General features: G+C 44.8%; 1 protein-coding gene across 1 annotated transcript; it reads right to left on the reverse strand.

Moving 5' to 3' along the window:
* Positions 1-214: 214 nt before the first annotated feature.
* Positions 215-20751, reverse strand: LOC120677958 (protein FAR1-RELATED SEQUENCE 5-like). Its single transcript, XM_039959137.1, has 4 exons — positions 20610-20751; positions 2990-3138; positions 2836-2922; positions 215-2757 (listed from the first exon to the last, which is right to left on the reverse strand). The coding sequence occupies exons 1-4, from the start codon at positions 20749-20751 to the stop codon at positions 562-564; spliced, it is 2574 nt and encodes an 857-aa protein (XP_039815071.1). The 3' UTR covers positions 215-561.
* Between the last annotated feature and the right edge of the window lie 1221 nt (positions 20752-21972).

The following is a 21972-nucleotide window of genomic DNA, read 5'->3' on the forward strand; positions in this document are numbered from 1 at the left end:
AGCTCAATTGGTTTAACAATGTGCCCATGACCTCATTTTTTATTTAAAGGTGATGACATCTTTTTATAATTTTTATTGAAGCTGTACATGAGGTGTCTGTTTTTTTCCTTTTTCAAAATGAATATCTCCCGGTCAAGAACTGAGATGGTTTTATATGGTGAGCCAAGAAGCATAACTTAATTAGTTATGCACCCAGTAAAGAAGCACAACTCAATCACATGAACCTGGAAACCATGGAGTATTGCTATGGCTCAAGGTTACAACTAAATGGTATTTTTATAGTACATCAAATCTTAATTACATTAAATGTCTGCGACGAGCAATATACAATCATACAAACTTGGCTTGCATGAGGTGCATTTATTTAGTGTACTAGTACTACCCATACAAAAGCAAGACAGCTTCATAGCAGCACTCCTTTTCACATTGCAGCATCCAAACTACCTTGCTCCCTCCAACTGTAAGTCTGCAAGCAGAGTTTGTGATTGAGTTACTAGCAGGAGATAATGTATGAAACACTTAATATAGAGAGATTGGTTAAGAATAAAAGAAGAACCTAGCTCATTGGTTGTTTGTTTTCTCGAGACAAGTTCTACGATCATGCAATCCGACCTTCTTGCATGTGCTGCACCTTCGTGGCTGTAGCACTTTCTTCTTTCTTTGCTCATTTTTGTTTTGTTGTCGCCCCTTGTCAGCATGCCCCTTGATTCGTTTGATCCTTCCCTTTGAGCGGATATCATTGGGGGGATGGATTTCAACTTGCATCGGAATCGGACATCCTAAAAAGTCTTCAAACTCTTTAGTTCTACTTAGTTCTTTGGCTGGAATCATATCGCTTATTCTGTCCCCAAGTGCAAACACACCGTCCCTTAAAATTTGCATAGCATCAAGTGAATTCTTAGCTTGAACGAACAAAGATTCTATCTTATTGGATGTGTCTGAAATTAATTTTTGCAGCACTGGGTTCACCGGACTATTGGCCCTTTCCTCCAACAAGATACCATCTGCACTCAATACAGATTCTCTCTTGCAGTCCTTCCTAAACCTTCTCAGTACATACATGCTTGGGAGTTCATCGATCTTGGCACTTCTAAGGGCATGGATAATATGCCGGCATGGTATGCCGTGCGTTCCAAAGAGCATGCATGAGCAGGAAGTAAACATTGTGGATGTATTGAGCTGTACCAGCCTTAGTTTTTTGGAATTATCAGCTACTCTCATGATTTTTAAGTCCCCATCTTTTTGCATGCTTTCAAAGACACAATACTCTCTAGCAGCTAGCAGCTCCTGCTGGAATTCCTCAAAGACCTCATGGGTAAAGAGCTCACTACCATGCTTTTCCATTCCCCATGATGTTTTCAAGACAGGGGTTGTGTGGAGAGTCACATTATTAGCTTCTAGCTCCTTATGCCGCTGATCTTCCAAGGCAGTATCAAACCTAAGCCAAAACTCAACCAAAGCATGCTTAAACCCAATGAAACGAGAGAAGTAAGAATTGGCACTTTCCGACCTAGAAGTGGTCCTCAAAAGCCCTGACAAAGGAATGTCTCTAAAGTAAGCCGGTACCCATGATGATCTGATATCAAACCTCCCAGCAAACCACTCATGGTTTTTCAATCCATATTGTATCATAATTCTTGCCCATCGATCCTCAAATTCTTCTGGTGTTTCGCACGACCACACACATAAACTAAGAGAAGCATGGAAATCGTCATCCTCCTTGAGGTCAGGACCAACCTTATCAGGAACCTTCCGCAGTATGTGCCACATGCATAGCCTATGGACTGATGTTAGGAAAACATTTTGTATGGCAATCTTCATGCTGGCATCTTCATCAGTTATAATTACAGCAGGTTCAACACCACCCATTGCATTCAAGAATGTCTTAAACAACCATGTGTAGGAATCAATCTTCTCATTTGATAGCAATGCAGCCCCAAACAACACATTTGCCTTGTGATGGTTGATTCCAGTGAAGGGTGTGAATATCATATTATACTCATTCGTGCTGTATGTAGAGTCAAAAGATACTAGATCCCCGAAATGAGCATAATTTTTCCTACAAGTGGCATCTGCCCAAAATGCATGGACTAACCTGCCCTTCTCATCGATGATGTAATCAAAATAAAATGCTGGATTTGCAAGCGCCTTTCTGCTCAATTGGTCAACAAACATTTGAGCATCCGATGACTTTATCAAGCACCTTAACTTCCCATGATAATTTTGTAGGTCCCTTAATGTGCACCCAACATTCTCAAAACCTCCAAGGCCAACACGAAGGAAACGATATGCATCTGAAGTGCCAATACTAGCCCTATGAAAATTGAACAATGTAATCTTGACCTTCTCGCCAACTTCTCTATTTGATCTTATGAGATGCTGCTTATTAGGTGAGACAAGCGCATGTGTATGCTCTTCCACAAAAGTGGTTATGATGTATTTACTTTCCTTTGTCCGCTTGAGAGCAATCATTGCTAGACATCCACATTGTGTGATTTTCCTTTCACATTTCCTTTTCCCACTGCATTCAGGTTCAGATTGTGTCTCATCTTTAGCCTTACGGAACCCTTCTCTTGAGCAGTAGAAACGCTTATTCGTCACCAAACCATTCTTTGCCTTGTGCTGATCCACACGTACCGGAAACCCAACATGTGCCGCATAGGTTTTATAGAACTCTTTGGCTGAATCTATGTCCTCAAATGTCATGCCAACTGCTGGCTTTAAAGAGTCGTCACATTCTGGTGTGTAAGATGATCCCTGCACAAAAAAAACAACATTCCAATTATATGGTTTGTAAATATCAACAATGTTTTGCAACAGCACATAATTGCTTACACACAATGGCACACTCCATGATTTTTGTGGTGTTGCATTCTCCATACCCAAAGTGCTATTCTCACTTTCCAACGTGAAGGACAAATTCTACACAAGAAAGCACAAACACATTACATGGTGTATAACAATTGTAGAAAATAATGCATTTTCTTACATCGAATGGTACACTCTGTGATTTTTGTGGAGTTGTACATTCCACACCCAAAGTGGCTTCCATTTGGATTATTGATTCTGTATCAGATAACACGCCATGCAAATGAAGTGAAGTAGCATTTCTCATTTTAAGATTGAATTCCATCCTTTCTACAAGGTCAAGATGTTAAGATCAAAAATTGGCATCATGCTTTTTCCCACCTCTACTATATAACATGAATGCAAAACTATGCTGCAATTGTTTTCTTCAAAACAAAAAAAAATAACATAAAAGAGGCAAAAGAAAAAGAGCTCAAAGATCTTTCATATTGAGATGGAATTGGTATGCTAATTCCAGGTACACACTTTAAGATTGAATTTAACAAGCAAGATTATTAGAGTTGATTTAAAAGATTAACTCAAACAGTCACATTTATAGTAATTTTTCATCTTTTTGACTTCATGTGAATCATATAGAGAAATTTAGATCTCAATCAAGGAACACATCCTTGAAATACTAGCTGGCAGTCATTTGCAATATGGTTTCTGAATGTAAGAGCCAGCAGGGGAACACTATCTTTTCACTGCACTATCCAACATCAGTGCTAGTGACTAACAAAACCATTACTCTTTCACATAAAACTTCCTCTCAAATAGCTAAAAAGATGGTCAAAATAATATCATAGAATTGAAAGGATACGAAACATTCCTAAAGCCACGCATCTAGAATCTATGTCAACTCCATTTTCAGCTTATTATCACATATTTGTGCAGGCACACTGAAAAAGGTAATAGTCTGCCATCATTTTAACTGATTCGGTAGCTAGCCCATAGATGAAGCATCTTCTAAAGGAAAGTATGTAGCATAGCTGCATACAAATAATATGTAGCTAGGCAAAGAAATGAACATTGAGCATCCCACGTTCATCTAGGGGAAGAGTAATACTACAGGAGAATTAAAACAATCCTCACAAAAGCACAATTGTGTGGATCAATACCTAGGATGAGAAACTCCTAGGGTAATGTGCACCTCGTGAAGTAAATCTGGGAGCAAATCAACAGTGCAGAGTATCAATGGGAGCTGACCTGCCGCAGTCATCTTCGGCGTCGCCACCGCTGTCGTTCCAGAAGTCCTTCTCACCGCCTGTTGCCCCCGTGCTGACGCACAATCTTCAATAGTATGGGATTTCGAGTGGAGGAGTGGAGCTGCTGCGGAGCCGATGCCTCATCTAAAACCCTAGCTCGACGTGATTTGAGTTTTGGGGGCAACAAGTCAACACAACAGGCGTAGAGGAGAAGTGAAGCCATGGGAGTCAACAGAACAGAGGAGGAGCAGGGGAGGCGTGGAGGAGAAGACACGGGAGGGGTTTTTCCACAAATGTTCCATAGAATAGGGTGTTTAATGTGAAATGCTTCAAGTAGAGCGCGGGGAGTTGATCATGAAAATGTGCTCTGATCTGGGAACCTCATCTGGACCGCATGTTTTGTATCCAACTGATGAAATTTAAGTTTTCATGATTCCACCGGGTACCTGGTTTCCACCGGATATTTTGCCGTAATTGTATTCCCGAAAGACCATTGTTGGATGTCTGCAGTTGTTTACCTGTATTTCTGCTCCCTCGTCATATGAAGTTGTGTATGCTTTGCCGTGGGCTAATCTGTATAGGTAGTTCAGCTAGCTATTTTTTTATTGATTACCAGTTGTACAGAGTATTGATCAACAATTTCTTTTTTTTTTTGCCTCAACATCCCAAATTTCTCTTGGAATGACGTGTGATTATATGCAATAGGTATAGGTGCTGGCGCTAATTTCACCGAGTTCCACATATTTCTGGTGATAAAGGGCTATTGTTTCAACCATAATCTGCAACCGAACTGAATATGTTTAGTTTAAGCAAAATGCTGGGAGGTTTTCTTTTGGTTTCAGAAAGGATAAAATGATTATGTTTTTAGAACTAATCTTTGCATGTCATATGAGTTTGGGTTCTCGGAGCTGTAGCTATAGAGTTTTCATATTTTTAATGCCGTTTCTTACATGATTTTTCTTAAAAATACAAAGGTGCTGCTGCAATTCAGATGGAGGATCCTATGATGGGTGGACGATCAAGGAAAAGCAAGCCGTTGAATTTAGAAACAATGTTAGGCTAGGCGCTAGGCGGTGACCCATCGCCTAGAGCCTAAGCGAGCCTAGGCCAGCCTAGGCGATTCTAGGCGATTTTCTAGGCGGTGTTGTACATGTATATATACCTTTCTATACACGTCAATTATATCTCTAAAGGAAAAGAAAATCTGAAGACTAGTGGGGGCAGTGGGCCTAAAGTTGGACAAAAAGGCCCATCAAAGTAGCACAACCCAAGTCCCAACCCTAACTCCACCTTATCTCCATCTGATACCTCCCCCACCTCTGCTTCCTCCTCCACCCGCTTCTTCCTTTGCTGCACAGCTGCCGCCGCCTGCCCGCTACTGCCTCCTCCTTCGCTACCCTGACAGCCGCCCCCACCCTCCCCTGCTTCCTCCTCCGCTGCTGTCGCCCTCGCCGGCGTGGATTGATGCCGAAGCCTCTCCCCCAGCCCATCCTTGCCTCCTCCTCTGCAGTCGCCAAAAGCTGACCTTCCCGCCGCCACAAGCCGACCTTCCCGCCGCCGCCGCAACCTCCGTCCGAGACTCTGCCGTCGTCGTCCGACGTCCCAGCCCGCCTAGGGTACTGCCTACCCCCTAGGTGAGGCAGAACCCCTCCCAGCGACTAATCCCGCCTAGGCGAGCGCGGAACGCCGCCTTGTTGAACATTGTTTAGAAATATCTGCAATCACACAAGCCTAAGATCCAGTTGTGTGATGCAAACTGCAGGGCTGTCCCCAGCCATGTTCCCCTTGGCATCTCATGGTGTGGCCTACCTCCTCTAGATCAGTGACAAAACATCGGCTAGAACAAGTTGACATTTAGCTTGATACGCACAGTCTATTGAATAGTCGTTCTCTAGTTCAGCTAGTGATTTAATTCCTGCTCCTAAATACCTTGGTGTTTATGCAATAGCTATTTATTTTCTTAAAAATGTTCATTGAAATTACTTTTAGGAAGTCAATCTACAAGTATGACTCTAGCATGTTCAATTGTTTTTTTTTAGGATGCGAGGTGGACACAATGATCTCCATTGAAAGCGCCATCTTTGAGGGGTACCCATCATCACCATTAGGAGCCTGTGTGGCACTGGTTCGGCCAGCTACAGTGGCTGGAGCTGAAGCTGCCGGAGCCCGGCCAAATGGGGCCTAGGTGTTTAGGGACGATTCCCCTTGATTCCCCCTGTTCACCACTAGATGAATTTTCTGCAGAGCATCCATGGTATAGCAGATAGATTCTAAGTTTCAATGTGAGGATAGTATATTTAAAGCCTCTGTATAGATTTTTATGAAAATGTAAGTTGGCAGATGATAAAAATAATGATGCCAATATGGCTTCATCTTGTGTGCTCAGAAAAAAATGTATGGTACGTGTAAGATAATAAGATTATTGCATCAACATGTTTTGTTATATGAGATTGGGAAATTAACAGGTTGCCAGATTACGTAGAATTCAAGGCCTTTCATGTTCACACATGTCGTCTGTGACGTTTGTGACAAGGATATGAATTGACTTTGATGATAAATTTCATAGAATTGAAGTTTTTGTGTCCATGCTGATAACGCTACCGTGATTGTATATTTGTTGATAGTATAACTTTTTACGATTACACTACTTCATCAGTTGTAAATAATCGAGAATTTTACGGTTCACAAGCACGCTACAAAGATTTCACGACGCTTAACCCGTCAAAGACTGCTGGCGTAGTCGTGCACGGCGCGGCCAGATCGCAGACTCCAGTGAGGGAAAAAAAACAGTTCCAGAACTGCACACGAGACGTGCGTGCGCGGGACGGACGGAGAGGAAACCGGACTGCGTTCAAAACCAGGGACGTGAAAAACGCGAGGAAAAACCGGGCGTCGAAAAAACCCAGCACCTCTCGGGCGTGCGGAGGGGCGCGAGTCGATGGGCTCCGGTATGGAATAGTTATTCCTGGGTACCCAGGGTAGGGATTAGCCCTGTCCTATATATATTACTACACGTTTGACATACATAAATCTCTCATATCCTGTGATCGAATTTTATATACCTTGGGGATGTCATCTTCCACATGCATTTCTTCTATAGTGTCGGCATCGCCATCACCGGTATCATTGAGATACTACCATCATCCTCGTTTTCATCCTCTTGGAAACACCCTGCGGCTTGGGTGCCTTCTTGGATCATTTCATGGAGGGCGTACTCGTCTTCGAAATCACGTTGAAAGGGATCCATCTCGATCCCTATGCAAACATATGATGCGGAGTTACGTGTGATACATGAAATTAAATATGATGTGGAGTTTTTATATGGAATTACGTGTCGTGATCTATGCCTTAAGGTTATTCATATAACAAATTATCCAAATAATTGACATCCCATTTATTACATCATATATAATAAATTAATGCAACAAAATATGATAAATTTACAATTTACATTTACAAGCTGAATACATCATTAATTGACACACAATCCAACAATAACAAAATTTACATAATATATCTATGCCATTAACTATTTAAATTTACAAGTTAAATACATAATAATGCAACAATATGAAAATTATTAAACTTAGATATATAATAACATGATTTTCCAACAATTTTCTACGATTTTCCAAGTATTTTCTACGATTTTCCATGATTCTCCAATAATTTTCAACAATAAGTACATGATTCTAGTATTTTCCAACTATTTTCTACGATTTTCCAAGTATTTTCTATGATTTTCCATGATTCTCCAACAATTTTCAACAATAAGTACATGATTCTACGATCTTCCAAGTATTTTCTATGATTTTCCATGATTCTCCAATAATTTTCAACAATAAGTACATAATTCTACGATTTTCCATCTATTTTCTATGATTTTCTAGAAAAGCATATAATTTTTGCATAAATTTCTACAAGTCTCTAAAATTTTCCTATAATATCCAAATATTTTCAATAATTTTCTATTTAATAAGGGGGTAGGATTTGTAACACCCTAATTTAAATTTCCTATTTAATAATAAATTTAATTGGCTTTAATTAAATTTCTAAGGTTTATTGTGTTTAGACTTGCATTTAATCCACTTTTGTTTCATAAGTAATTAAAATTTATTTTAGGTTTAACTTTGTTGTTGCATTCATGTTGATGCATAGCTTTTAATTGAGTGAGTGTGGTTTGAATTCAAATTTGAATTTGAATTCAAATGTGTTTGTTAGTTTTAGAAATAGAAAAGGAGAAATAGAAAGAAAACCCAAAACAAAACTCAAATCCCTCGCCATAGCTACCCAAAACCCACACCAGCCCAGCCCGCAAACATCTTTTCCTTTCACGCGCGGCCCACCAGCAGCCAGCCCGTCTCCCCCTCCTTTCCGCTCGGCCCACCATCAGCGCTCGGCCCAGCTCTTCTCCCCGCCTCCCGTTCGGCCCGCACGCCACCGCGTCACGCACGCCGCTGAGCAAGCGACCAGCGCCGCTCCCGGCCCAAAGCCCGCTCGGACGGCCTGTTCCCACAGCACGCTCGCTCGCGCGTCGCCTCGCCCGAGCCCAGTGCACCGCGCGCTCGCCTTCGCTGACGAATCGGGCCCGCCTGTCAGCTCCATCTTCCCCGCATCCCTCGCGCTCGCGCAATGGCCCCGAGATCCCTGGCCGCGATCACCGCCGGCCTTCCATCCCGAGCCCGGACCCCGAGATCTCCGGCCCGCCTCCTTTAAACCGCCCGAGATCCCCTGCGCCCCCTCCCATCTACCAGCGCGCCCCCAAAACCCTAGTCGCCGGCCGCACTCCCGCAGCTGGAGCAGATGGCGCCGCGCCGCCGTGGACCCGGGACTCCGCTACCCCTCTGCGACGCCCAAGCACTCGCGGGGCTACGCGCGAAGGTTCGCAAATCCCGTCCGGAACTCCGCCGCCGGTTCTGGAGGTCTGCAGCAGCCTCCTCTTCGGGCGCCGCCGCGACTCGCCGCCGAATCCCGCCGTCGTCGACTCCTCGCGTCACCCCGGCCCAATTCAAACCGCGGTGAGCACCAACCCGTTGTCCACTAACCTTTGCGCCAGGTTACCTAGCCCGTAGGTCACTCCAGTTTTTGGCACTGCGTGCACCGGCGCTCCGCCGCCGCGTGCGCCATGGCTCCACCGTGGCGGAGCCTCTACAGCACGGCAGCCCCCCCCCGAGCGAGCCTAGAATAGACATGCCCTGGCACCTCGCGCGCGCACGCAACCGCTCGCACCCGGATTCGAGCCTTGACTCGGCCCGAACGTGAACTCCGACGAGGTTAGTGGTAGCCGACCCGCCCTCGCCGGTGAGAACCCCTCTCCCAGTCCCGAACCGCCTCTCCGAGTGTTCCAGTGAATCATACATGCTGTTCTCGAGCATTTGGGCCAAATCCCAGGCCAAACCATGCACAAGGGCGCTGTTTTGGCCTTCTCCGGTGAGATCGCCGCCGCGGGGGCTCTGTCTCCGGTGACCATCGCCGCCGTTCCGCACTCAACCCATCCTGGCCACCCGATCCCGCACGGGCGCCCGTGATTAGAACGTGTAACATTCTGATCTGAGCCGCCGGATCATGATCCAACGGATCAGATCCGCACGTACCCCTTCGGCCTGGCAAACTTGCTAAAGAGCCCTTCAGTTCTTAGAGAATCAACCCGCGGTCCAGCCTTAGTCAAAAGTATTCACAGTTAAGTCCTGTTTTTTTATGTTTAGGCCCCTGATCTTTCCAGAAATCAAACCCGCCGTCCAGCCCTTGCCTTTTTGCACGTTAGACCCTGGAACTAAGGTTTAATTATGTTTAGGTCCTCGGTTTTTGCAGAAAATCCCCTGGAACTTCAGTTTTCTCTCAAATAGGTCCCTGGATCTTGTTTTTGGCCTAGATTATGCGTTTTAGCTCCTTTTTAGGCGTTCTTTATATCCACGCGATCGTTGTAATGCGTAGAATAGTTTTAGATTAGTTTAGTGTGCTGTTTTTATGTATTGATGTACTGTTTCTTAGTTTTTGTTAGTGTTTGCTTGTATGCTTATTATGGTGCATTGTTTTGGCCATGTGTTCGTGAGTAGACGTTGATCCATCTGAGGAGCCCCAGTACCAGTACCCGGAGCAGCCGTCTTCCGAGCACTTTGAGCAGCAGCAGGAGCAGTACGAGGAAGACAAGTATAACATGAACAACCTATCACTTTTAAATACAATTTCATACTGCATTTTAATACTGTATGCTTATAAGGACTTCCTAGCCACTTTATATCCTTTATATATATCCTTGGGTTGCATTTTGGTTAGTTGTGCTAGGTTGCTGCACTATAACACACTCTGGTCCTTTTAATTAATTTGATTAATGGTTTACTTGAACTTAATTCTGAGAGTGGCCCTCTGTGCTTCGTGCTTGGGTGGCTCACGTCTCGTTAAAATTGGTTTTTGTTAGAAACATGGTTTAGGGCGCCAGCACGGTGCTTAGTGCTTGGTTGGCCACTCTCCATAAGGACCGGTTCATAGAGCGACAACCTGGGACAACAGCGCTACCACAAGACCGAAATGGGACGGTCTTGGCGTAATAATTAGGTCTTTTTGGTTTGGAGTAACTTACCTGCGGGGCAGGGGCGGTAAGCTTCTATGTCCCTCGTACTGAGTGGCCTCGTCTGTGCTTCGTGTCTTGACGCCCACTAGACCTGCTCCATAGTCGCCGATCCACCCTCGCGGTTACTCCCTACCAACGAGATTCTTTGTAACGGCCTCGTAGTGAGTCGCTAGTCATCTCACCTAAGGAAGTGTGATGAACCTCTAGCGTAGCTCACGACTTGTGGGTAAAGATGTGCAACCTCTGCAGAGTGTAAAACTGGTATACTAGCCGTGCTCATGGTTATGAGCGGCCCAGATCCTCCTTTTGATTAGTGGGGTTGTCTCCTTCCGACGAGGGAGGTGCCTCTCGGGGTTACCTTGGTGGCTTGGTTTTGGTTTGGTTCTCAGTAGTAACATGCTTAATCTTGATTAATTACTATGTAACTGGGTTAATGGTAATTCACCAACTTGTAGTAATTAGTCTTAATAAAATTTTGCCAACACTTAAAAGCTAATGCAGTTGAGTCAGCCAACCTTAGAGCCTCATAGTTTGTGTTATACTTGTTGAGTACAAGTTGTGTACTCACTCTTGCCTCTTCTCTACTTTTTCCTCTTGGCTACGCTACTGCTGCTCAGTTCCTGCCGACACGAGGGAGTTCGTTCAGCGCTACCAGGACTACGAGAACTTCTAGGCGTTCGTCTCCCAGTCGACGTCCCTGTGGCGCCCTGCTCAGCTTCGGAGAGTTTTATTCGTATTTGTACTTCGCTTCCGCTGTATCAGACATTTTTGTCATTTATGTAATAAATAACATTCGTATTTCGATTTATTATGTCTTATTCGTGATATGTGCTGTGATATACTGTTCATTCTGTTGTATATACGTGTGACTTGATCCTGGCACGTATATGATTGCTCGGTTTATGTTCTTTTATAAACCGGGTGTTACAGAGTGGTATCAGAGCCGTATCGACTGTAGGACGAAGCCTAGATAGAACTGGTCGAGTTTTAGGACTTCTTCTCTCCAATCCTTGTCTGCTGAAACTATTTTACTATTATACCCCTTGAATTCTATGCCTTTTACTCATCTTGCCTTGATTTCTCTCTCTAAAGAATAGTTTACGTAGATTTTGGCCTGAATCAGTCAGCTGACCACCATGAGTATCAGCTAGGTGACCCTTTATAATAATACGATAGCACGTTCTGCGACGCGTTGTGTTAGTCGAGTTGTGTGTTAAACTCGGCTATAGTATAAATTTGTATGCTTGTCTTTATGCAACATGTTTGATTTGGATTTTTGGTTGATTGCATAGTTTAGCTGTTGAATTTGTTCAAATGAAAATCAATCTTAAGTTAAAGTTAATTAAATAATAAAATGAGTTAGATTGTTGGGGGTAAAACCATCCACTCTATCCTCTCTACCTTATCATGCCTTGGGTTTCTGTCTTGTTGAGAAGAAGGATAGCGCGAAGAGGATGTGAAATTCCAGAGATTCACCGACGAGGACGTCGGTTTCTGTAAGGGGGTAGGGATGTGACACCCCGGCCTACAAATGGTACCGGAGAATTTGAGAATCTCTCAGATGAAACAGAAGAGTTATGCTTTTTCGGATTTATGTAACACCTATCTGGAGTTATCAGCAGTAATGGCTGTGCAATGTTGTCTAAATAGGATAGAACCTTGAATAATGGAGTTTTTCTCTCTTCCTTGACCTTACCAATCTGTGTTTCCTCTTTGCCCCAGCTCAGATGTCGGCAGAACAAAAAGACCTTGGAGGCAGTGCAATGGGTGATGGTGAGAAAGCTTGTCCGTGTTGCCACTTTTATGGCGTTCCTTGTCGTCAAGTTCGTGCGACTGAAGATGAAGCCACAACTAGGAGGAACCAGAGGTTGTTCTCCGGTACAAAGAGAAAGAGGTCTCATCAAGAGCAGCTGGCAGAGGATTCCCTTTTCCTCAACAGTCCATCGGTCGATGAGCTACAGACCATCCAGAGGAGAAAGGATCCTGAGTGCTCTAGAGATACACAGGTCGGGAATCAAGCTCTCTATGATTATGTTGATGGGTTGACTATCACTATGAAGGTGATTCAGCCACGCGGTCGCAAGGAATCCAAAGAGCAAGCAGCAGAAATGATGCAAGATGTGATGCCAAGTTCACATGGAGGTCAACCAAGTAGCGCCATTCACCACCACCGCATGTGCTACCAATGCGAGCAAAAAGGTCATTATGCCAAAAGTTGTCCACAGAAACGCCCTTCACCGACTCCACGGCAGGAGGGGCGCCCAGCCCAACCCAGAGCACCACGACAGGGGAAGGTGAACCATGTGACGGCCGAGTCAGCAGCCAAGTCTCCGAATGTGGTTATTGGTACGTCCATGGTCAACTCATATCCAGCTGCGGTGCTGTTCGATACTGGTACTACGCATTCCTTTATTGCACAGTCTTTTGTCGAGCATCACGGTATTCGCACTAACACATTAAAGAAGTGCATGTTAATATCTTCACCTGGAGGACAATTGAAGTCTCATATCTTCTGCCCCAGAGTCAGTGTTTCCATAGAAAGAGTAAAGTTCAGTACAAATCTGATGGTGATAGACACCAAGGGTATTGATGTGATTCTGGGAATGGATACTCTTGCCAAGTGGGGAGTCAGAGTTGATTGTGCTCAGCGGTCAGTTCACTTGTTAGCTTCTAATGGCCAAGAGGTGACAGTCAGTGCTACAGAGCCTTCTGGTTTTCTTCATCAGATGGAGGCTAGACCCACGGATGGTATCTGCGTGGTGTCTGAATTCCCGGATGTCCTTCCGGAGGATTTGTCAGGAGAAGGAAGAGGAGTTGATGAAGACATACCCGGATCTCTTTGCTAGCCAGCCCAGAATCTCGGGACGAGATTCCTGTAAGGGGGTAGGATTTGTAACACCCTAATTTAAATTTTCTATTTAATAATAAATTTAATTGGCTTTAATTAAATTTCTAAGGTTTATTGTGTTTAGACTTGCATTTAATCCACTTTTGTTTCATAAGTAATTAAAATTTATTTTAGGTTTAACTTTGTTGTTGCATTCATGTTGATGCATAGTTTTTAATTGAGTGAGTGTGGTTTGAATTCAAATTTGAATTTGAATTCAAATGTGTTTGTTAGTTTTAGAAATAGAAAAGGAGAAATAGAAAGAAAACCCAAAACAAAACTCAAATCCCTCGCCATAGCAACCCAAAACCCACACCAGCCCAGCCCGCAAACATCTTTTCCTTTCCCGCGAGGCCCACCAGCAGCCAGCCCGTCTCCCCCTCCTTTCCGCTTGGCCCACCAGCAGCGCTCGGCCCAGCTCTTCTCCCCGCCTCCCGTTCGGCCCGCACGCCACCGCGTCACGCACGCCGCTCAGCAAGCGACCAGCGCCGCTCCCGGCCCAAAGCCCGCTCGGACGGCCTGTTCCCGCAGCACGCTCGCTCGCGCGTCGCCTCGCCCGAGCCCAGCGCACCGCGCGCTCGCCTTCGCTGACGAATTGGGCCCGCCTGTCAGCTCCATCTTCCCCGCATCCCTCGCGCTCGCGCAACGGCCCCGAGATCCCTAGCCGCGATCACCGCCGGCCTTCCATCCCGAGCCCGGACCCCGAGATCTCCGGCCCGCCTCCTTTAAACCGCCCGAGATCTGCTGTGCCCCCTCCCATCTACCAGCGCGCCCCCAAAACCCTAGCCGCCGGCCGCACTCCCGCAGCTGGAGCAGAGGGCGCCGCGCCACCGTGGACCCGGGACTCTGCTACCCCTCTGCGACGCCCAAGCACTCGCGGGGCTACGCGCGAAGGTTCGCAAATCCCGCCCGGAACTCCGCCGCCGGTTCTGGAGGTCTGCAGCAGCCTCCTCTTTGGGCGCCGCCGCGACTCGCCGCCGAATCCAGCCGTCGTCGACTCCTCGCGTCACCCCGGCCCAATTCAAACCGCGGTGAGCACCAACCCGTTGTCCACTAACCTTTGCGCCAGGTTACCTAGCCCGTAGGTCCCTCCAGTTTTTGGCACAGCGTGCACCGGCGCTCCGCCGCCGCGTGCGCCATGGCTCCGCCGTGGCGGAGCCTCTACAGCACGGCAGCCCCCCCGAGCGAGCCTAGAATAGACATGCCCCGGCACCTCGCGCGCGCACGCACCAGCTCGCACCCGGATTTGAGCCTTGACTCGGCCTGAACGTGAACTCCGACGAGGTTAGTGGCAGCCGACCCGCCCTCGCTGGTGAGAACCCCTCTCCCAGTCCCGAACCGCCTCTCCGAGTGTTCCAGTGAATCATACATGCTGTTCTCGAGCATTTGGACCAAATCCCAGGCCAAACCATGCACAGGGGCACTGTTTTGGCCTTCTCCAGTGAGATCGCCGCCGCGGGGGCCCTGTCTCCGGCGACTATCGCCGCCGTTCCGCACTCAACCCATCCTGGCCACCCGATCCCGCACGGGCGCCCGTGATTAGAACGTGTAACGTTCTGATCTGAGCCGCCGGATCATGATCCAACGGATCAGATCCGCGCGTACCCCTTCGGCCTGGCAAACTTGCTAAAGAGCCCTTCAGTTCTTAGAGAATCAACCCGCGGTCCAGCCTTAGTCAACAGTATTCACAGTTAAGTCCTGTTTTTTTATGTTTAGGCCCCTGATCTTTCCAGAAATCAAACCCGCCATCCAGCCCTTGCCTTTTTGCACGTTAGACCCTGGAACTAAGGTTTAATTACGTTTAGGTCCTCGGTTTTTGCAGAAAACCCCCTGGAACTTCAGTTTTCTCACAAATAGGTCCCTGGATCTTGTTTTTGGCCTAGATTATGCGTTTTAGCTCCGTTTTAGGCGTTCTTTATATCCACGCGATCGTTGTAACGCGTAGAAAAGTTTTAGATTAGTTTAGTGTGCTATTTTTATGTATTGATGTACTTTTTCTTAGTTTTTGTCAGTGTTTTCTTGTATGCTTATTATGGTGCATTGTTTTGGCCATGTGTTCGTGAGTAGACGTTGATCCATCTGAGGAGCCCCAGTACCAGTTTCCAGAGCAGCCGTCTTCCGAGCACTTTGAGAAGCAGTAGGAGCAGTACGAGGAAGGCAAGTATAACATGAACAACCTATCACTTTTAAATACAGTTTCATACTGCATTTTAATACTGTATGCCTATAAGGACTTCCTAGCCACTTTATATCCTTTATATATATCCTTGGGTTGCATTTTGGTTAGTTGTGCTAGGTTACTGCGCTATAACACACTCTGGTCCTTTTAATTAATTTGATTAATGGTTTACTTGAACTTAATTCTGAGAGTGGCCCTCTGTGCTTCGTGCTTGGGTGGCTCACGTCTCGTTAAAATTGGTTTTTGTTAGAAACATGGTTTAGGGGGCCAGCACGGTGCTTAGTGCTTGGTTGGCCACTCTCCATAAGGACCGGTTCATAGAGCGACAATCTGGGACAACAGCGCTACCACAAGACTGGAATGGGACGGTCTTGGCGTAATAATTAGGTCTTTTTGGTTTGGAGTAACTTACTTGCGGGGCAGGGGCGGTAAGCTTCTATGTCCCTCGTACTGAGTGGCCTCGTCTGTGCTTCGTGTCTTGACGCCCACTAGACCTGCTCCATAGCCGCCGATCCACCCTCGCGGTTACTCCCTACCAACGAGATTCTTTGTAACGGCCTCGTAGTGAGTCGCTAGTCATCTCACCTAAGGAAGTGTGATGAACCTCTAGCGTAGCTCACGACTTGTGGGTAAAGATGTGCAACCTCTGCAGAGTGTAAAACTGGTATACTAGCCGTGCTCACGGTTATGAGCGGCCCAGATCCTCCTTTTGATTAGTAGGGTTGTCTCCTTCCGACGAGGGAGGTGCCTCTCGGGGTTACCTTGGTGGCTTGGTTTTGGTTTGGTTCTCAGTAGTAACATGCTTAATCTTGATTAATTACTATGTAACTGGGTTAATGGTAATTCACCAACTTGTAGTAATTAGTCTTAATAAAATTTTGCCAACACTTAAAAGCTAATGCAGTTGAGTCAGCCAACCTTAGAGCCTCATAGTTTGTGTTATACTTGTTGAGTACAAGTTGTGTACTCACTCTTGCCTCTTCTCTACTTTTTCCTCTTGGCTACGCTACTGCTGCTCAGTTCCTGCCGACACGAGGGGGTTCGTTCAGCGCTACCAGGACTACGAGGACTTCTAGGCGTTCGTCTCCCAGTCGACGTCCCTGTGGCGCCCTGCTCAGCTTCGGAGAGTTTTATTCGTATTTGTACTTCGCTTCCGCTGTATCAGACATTTTTGTCATTTATGTAATAAATAACATTCGTATTTCGATTTATTATGTCTTATTCGTGATATGTGCTGTGATATACTGTTCATTCTGTTGTATATACGTGTGACTTGATCCTGGCACGTATATGATTGCTCGGTTTATGTTCTTTTATAAACCGGGTGTTACAGTTTATTACCGGGTCGTGGCTACGCCCGGTACTAAACTGGCTCCTGGGACATTTAGTACCGTGCGCTATGATGGTCTGTTACTAATGTGGACATTTTAGTACCGGGCCAAGGCTCTGCCCAGTACTAAACTGCCTCCTCCGGCGGGAAAATTTCATGGAGACAGTTTAGTACCGGGCCAAGGCTCTGCCCAGTACAACAAAAAATTTAATATTTTGCAGCCATTATTTTGGTAATGGATTATGCTTTTGTAATGTGTAAAACATTGATAAATGCATTTAAAATAGAAGGATATAATATTTTGAACATTCAAAATTATTGTATAATACTTTTCATTATGAAAAAATTGTAGAATATAGGTATATGCGTATAAAAATTATTTTATTTTCCTTTTAAATATTTTTGTGTGTAACATATTTAAAAAAATTCACGAAAATGCTAATATATGCTATTTAGATCAAGAAAAATGGTAATAGCGGAGTAGACAATGAAGGGGATCATGTTGAAGATGCAAACACAAAACGAGCAATTAAAATATAGGTAAACAATACTAATTGATATTATTAGTGACCACAAAAAATATATATTATTACATAACTCACTTGATCAGATGAACAATAAAATAAAACATAATGGATACTATGACTCAATATTATTTAATGAAATATTTACAATTTTTTTACGAACGTCCCTGGGTCATGATCGCGGCGTAAATAAGGAGCGTCCTCTTTGGCTAACAAGATGCTTGGGTCAACATCAACCGAGAACGGAGGACGGTCATCAAACTGATCAAAGTCTTCTGACTTGTCCGAAATATCCTCAACTCCAATAATTTTTTGTTTTCCTAGAAGAACTATGTGGCATTTTGGCTCGTGGTCGGACTTGACTGAATTTTTCCTAGGCTTGCTTGACATGTCCTTCACGTAGAATACCTATGCAACATCCTTGGCTAGGACGAATGGTTCATCTTTATATTCAATCTTTTTGAAGTCCACAATTGTCATCCCACACCGGTCTATCGTTATGCCGCCTCCAGCTCGGTTCAACCATTGGCACCAAAACAAAGGAATCATCAAAGGCCCTTATTCTAGTTCCCATATCTCCTCTATGACTCCAAAGTAGCTATCCTTATTTCCATCATTGCCTATTGCGTCTATACACACACCACTATTTTGGTTGGTGCTCTTTTCGTCTTGAGCTCTTGTGTAAAATGTATACCCATTAATCTCGTACTCTTGGTACTGCATGATTGTCATTGATGGGCCCCTTAACAGCCATTGAAGTTGCTCTGCAATTGTGCTGTCACCCATCAATTTTGCTCTAAGCCAAACAGCAAAGTTATCTCAGGCTTCCCTGGGTTTTCAGACCTTACGATATTCATGTGCTCATCCATATATGAAGCCACGAGGGATGAATTTTGTAGAACGGTGAATTTTGCTTTGCGGATTTCACTCTCTGGGATGTGCATATTAGATTTCTTCCCTAGTATGTTCTTTCCCTTCAATCTCCCCTCGTGGCGTGACATGGGGACCCCAATTGGATTAAGATCATTAATAAAGTCAACACAAAACTCAATGACCTCCTCTGTTTCATAGCCCTTGGCGATACATCCTTCTGGTCGAGAACGATTACGAACATACTTCTTAAGAACTGCCATGTATCTCTCAAAAGGGAACATATTGTGTAGGAATACAGGTCCTAGAATATTTATCTCTTTGACAATATGAACCAAGAGATGTGTCATAATATTAAAGAATGAAGGTGAAAATATCATCTCAAAGCTGACACGGCACTGCACAATGTCATTCTGTAGTTGTATGAGCTTCTCTAGATCGATTGCCTTCTGTCAAATTTCATTGAGGAAAGCACATAACTTCACGATTGCCAATCTAACATTCTCCGTTAGAATACCCCTCAATGCAACGAGAAGCAATTGTGTCATCAGGATGTTACAGTCATGAGACTTTAAATTTGTGAACTTTTTTCCTTCATGTTTAATCTTCCTTGTATATTTGACGAGTACCCGGATGGTACTTTTATATTATTCAAGCAATCAAACATGCTTTGCTTCTCCTCTTTACTGAGAGTGTAGCTAGCAGAACGTAAGTAGTGTTGTCCCTTCTCTCTCTTCTCAGGTTGAAGATCTTCTCATTGTTTCATTTCTTTCAGGTCACGTCTTGTTTCGAGTGTATCTTTTCCCTAACCATAAGTACCAAGGAAACCTAGTACATTCATGCAAAGATTCATTGTCAGGTGCATGGCGTCAATTGCGTTGCGGACCTCCAAGACTTCCCAATAAGGTAGCTTCCACAATATAGACTTCTTCTTCCACATCGGTGCAGGGCCATTTTCATCATTCGGAACTGGTTGGCTGCCGCGACCCTTTCCGAACACTACATGAACATCCTTTAACATCGAGAAAACATGCTTTCTGTCACGGAACATTGGCTTAGCATGAGTTTCCAGTTCCCCTTTGAAATGTTTCCCTTTCGTTCTCAAGGGGTGTTTGAGGGGAAGAAATCAACGATGGCCCATATAGACGACCTTCCGAGAATTTTTCAGATACAAGCTGTCGGTTTCATCTAAGCAATGGGTGCAGGCCTGATATCCCTTGTTCGACTGTCTGGAAAGGTTGCTAAGTGCAGGCCAATCATTGATGATTACGAAAAGCAATGCTCGGAGGTCGAAATTGTCTTGTTTGTACTCGTCCCACACATGTACACCTTCTGTCTTCCACAACAATAAAAGCTCATCAATCAACGGTCTTTAGGTACACATCAATATCATTGACAGGTTGTTTGGGGCCTTGGATAAGCGTCGGCATCAATATATACTTACTCTTCATGCATAGCCAAGAAGGAAGGTTAAACATACAAAGGGTCACAGGCCATGTACTGTGACTGCTCCCCCACTCGCGAATGGATTCATTCCAGCTGTACTTAAACCAAACCTTATGTTCCTTGGGTCGCTGTCAAAATCTAGGAATTGTCTATCCACGTTTCTCCATTGAGACCCATCTGTAGGATGTCTGATCAGCTGATCTTGCTTACGCTCTTCTTTGTGCAACCGCATAAACTTAGCATTTGTTTCGTTTCTGAACAAGCCCTTCAAGCGTGGTATTATTGGGAAATACCACATCACCATAACCGGAAATTTTTTCCTTGCGGGCTCACCGTCGACATCACCAGGATCATTTTTCCTGATCTTATACTGCTTTGCATCACAGACAGAACATGCATCTAGTTCCTCGTATTCACCGCGATAGAGGATATAATCGTTAGGACATGCGTGAATCTTCTGTACATCCAACCCAAGAGGGCAAACAACCTTTTTGGCTTTGTAAGTTGTCGGGGGCAGTTCATTCCCCTCTGGAAGCATCTTCTTTACAAGTCCTAGTAGCTCCTCGAATCCCTTATCGGAAACACCATTGGTTGCCTTCCACTGCAGCATTTCCAGTGTGATGCACAATTTTTTTAACCCCTGCTTGGAATCTGGATACAACAATTTCCTGTGATCCTCCAACATCTTCTCAAACTTCTTTGACTCCTTCAAAGCTTCAGCATCTCTGTGTGCATCGACTAAAACCTAACCTAATTCGTCAGGTGGTTGTTGTTCTTCTGCAGCATTTGCTTCTGCCTCATGCATTGGTTCATCTTCAAAGGCACCTGCTTCATACAAGTGAGCCCAGTCTGGGATGTTATCATCATCATTATCTTCTTCATTGTCTTCCATCGGAACTCCAAGTTCACTGTGTTTGGTCCAAAGAGTATAGTTATCCATGAAACCCTTTTCAAAAAGGTAGACATGTAGAGTATGTCTTTTTGAGAACTCCTTTTGATTTCTGCAAATGCGGCATGGACAGAACATGAAACCTTTCGACGACTTGTGGGCCTCAGCAGCATCGAGGAAAGTTTTAAGACCATTAAATAATACTTGTGGGCACCGCTGGCCGTACATCCATTGTTGATCCATCTACAAATAATATATTCTCGTTGGGTAAGCAATTTCATTCGGTGGAAAAGAACTTCACAATTTCGTAATAACAAATATTTTTATTACATCCAACACAATTTATTCAACAACATATAAGTCTTCAACCATCTAGCATGATTTAGTCAACAACACATACATAGATTGCATTCGAAAATGAACACAAACATCCCAACAACCAACATGCAATTTAAAAATTCACACAACAACACATAGGTTTTCAACCGTCCTTGCGTGGGAACACAGAATGCTCTAACGGATTTCTTGCTGGCACAGAAGAAGATGGCGGATGTTGGTATTTCTTAAAGATCACAGAGTAATCCGCAAGCGCACAGAAGATACCGTTGTAGCACTTCACCCGGAGAGTATTCAGGGTATCAAGATTTCACAGGGAACGGATGTGTAACGACCTTCTATCTAGTTTAACCCAGGAGAATAAGAAGTAGGCGAGCTTTGGGTAGTGTGGTTTATCTAAGGTTAAAGATCAAGGCAAGGTAAACTTAGCCTCGTCACATGTTTACTTCAGACACCGGTCTGACCCAGGTACTGTTAGGGACCTCCGACTTGTGGCTCTACGCCGTACTCAGATTGGGGGGAGTACACTAACCACAAAGCAGCTTCGTAGCGGACCGACAGGGCTATCACCACCTGCGGTCTACCCCACAATACTGTGGAGCATGAGGCAAACAAAGGCAATCTAGGACCTAAGCACCACGCTTAAGCCTTCGACTACATACTCTAGCGTTGCACAGGGTTACCCGTCTTTATCAGGGGTCCTCTATTAGAGTGTCCGTTAGGATAACGGACGATGAACCCATAAACAAATAAATAACTTAAGAATACTAAATCAAGAACTTAACAGAAGATGAACTCTAGATACTTACTCAAGTGATTCATACCCGTCGAGGTACAAGACGAAGAGAGGCCGACAAGTCCGGCTCTTCCCCGATCCTCCTCCTCGCA

The sequence above is a fragment of the Panicum virgatum genome, chromosome 6N, assembly GCF_016808335.1.
Source record: "Panicum virgatum strain AP13 chromosome 6N, P.virgatum_v5, whole genome shotgun sequence".
NCBI lineage: Eukaryota > Viridiplantae > Streptophyta > Magnoliopsida > Poales > Poaceae > Panicum > Panicum virgatum.

Coding starts and splice junctions, on each gene's coding strand:
- LOC120677958 (XM_039959137.1), bottom strand. CDS start 20,751: ATGGAAGACAATGAAGAAGATAATGATGATGATAACATCCCAGACTGG. Junction 2,923..2,989: donor CACAGAGTGTACCATTCGAT/GTAAGAAAATGC, acceptor TTTCTTGTGTAG/AATTTGTCCTTCACGTTGGA. Junction 2,758..2,835: donor CATGGAGTGTGCCATTGTGT/GTAAGCAATTAT, acceptor TTTTTTGTGCAG/GGATCATCTTACACACCAGA.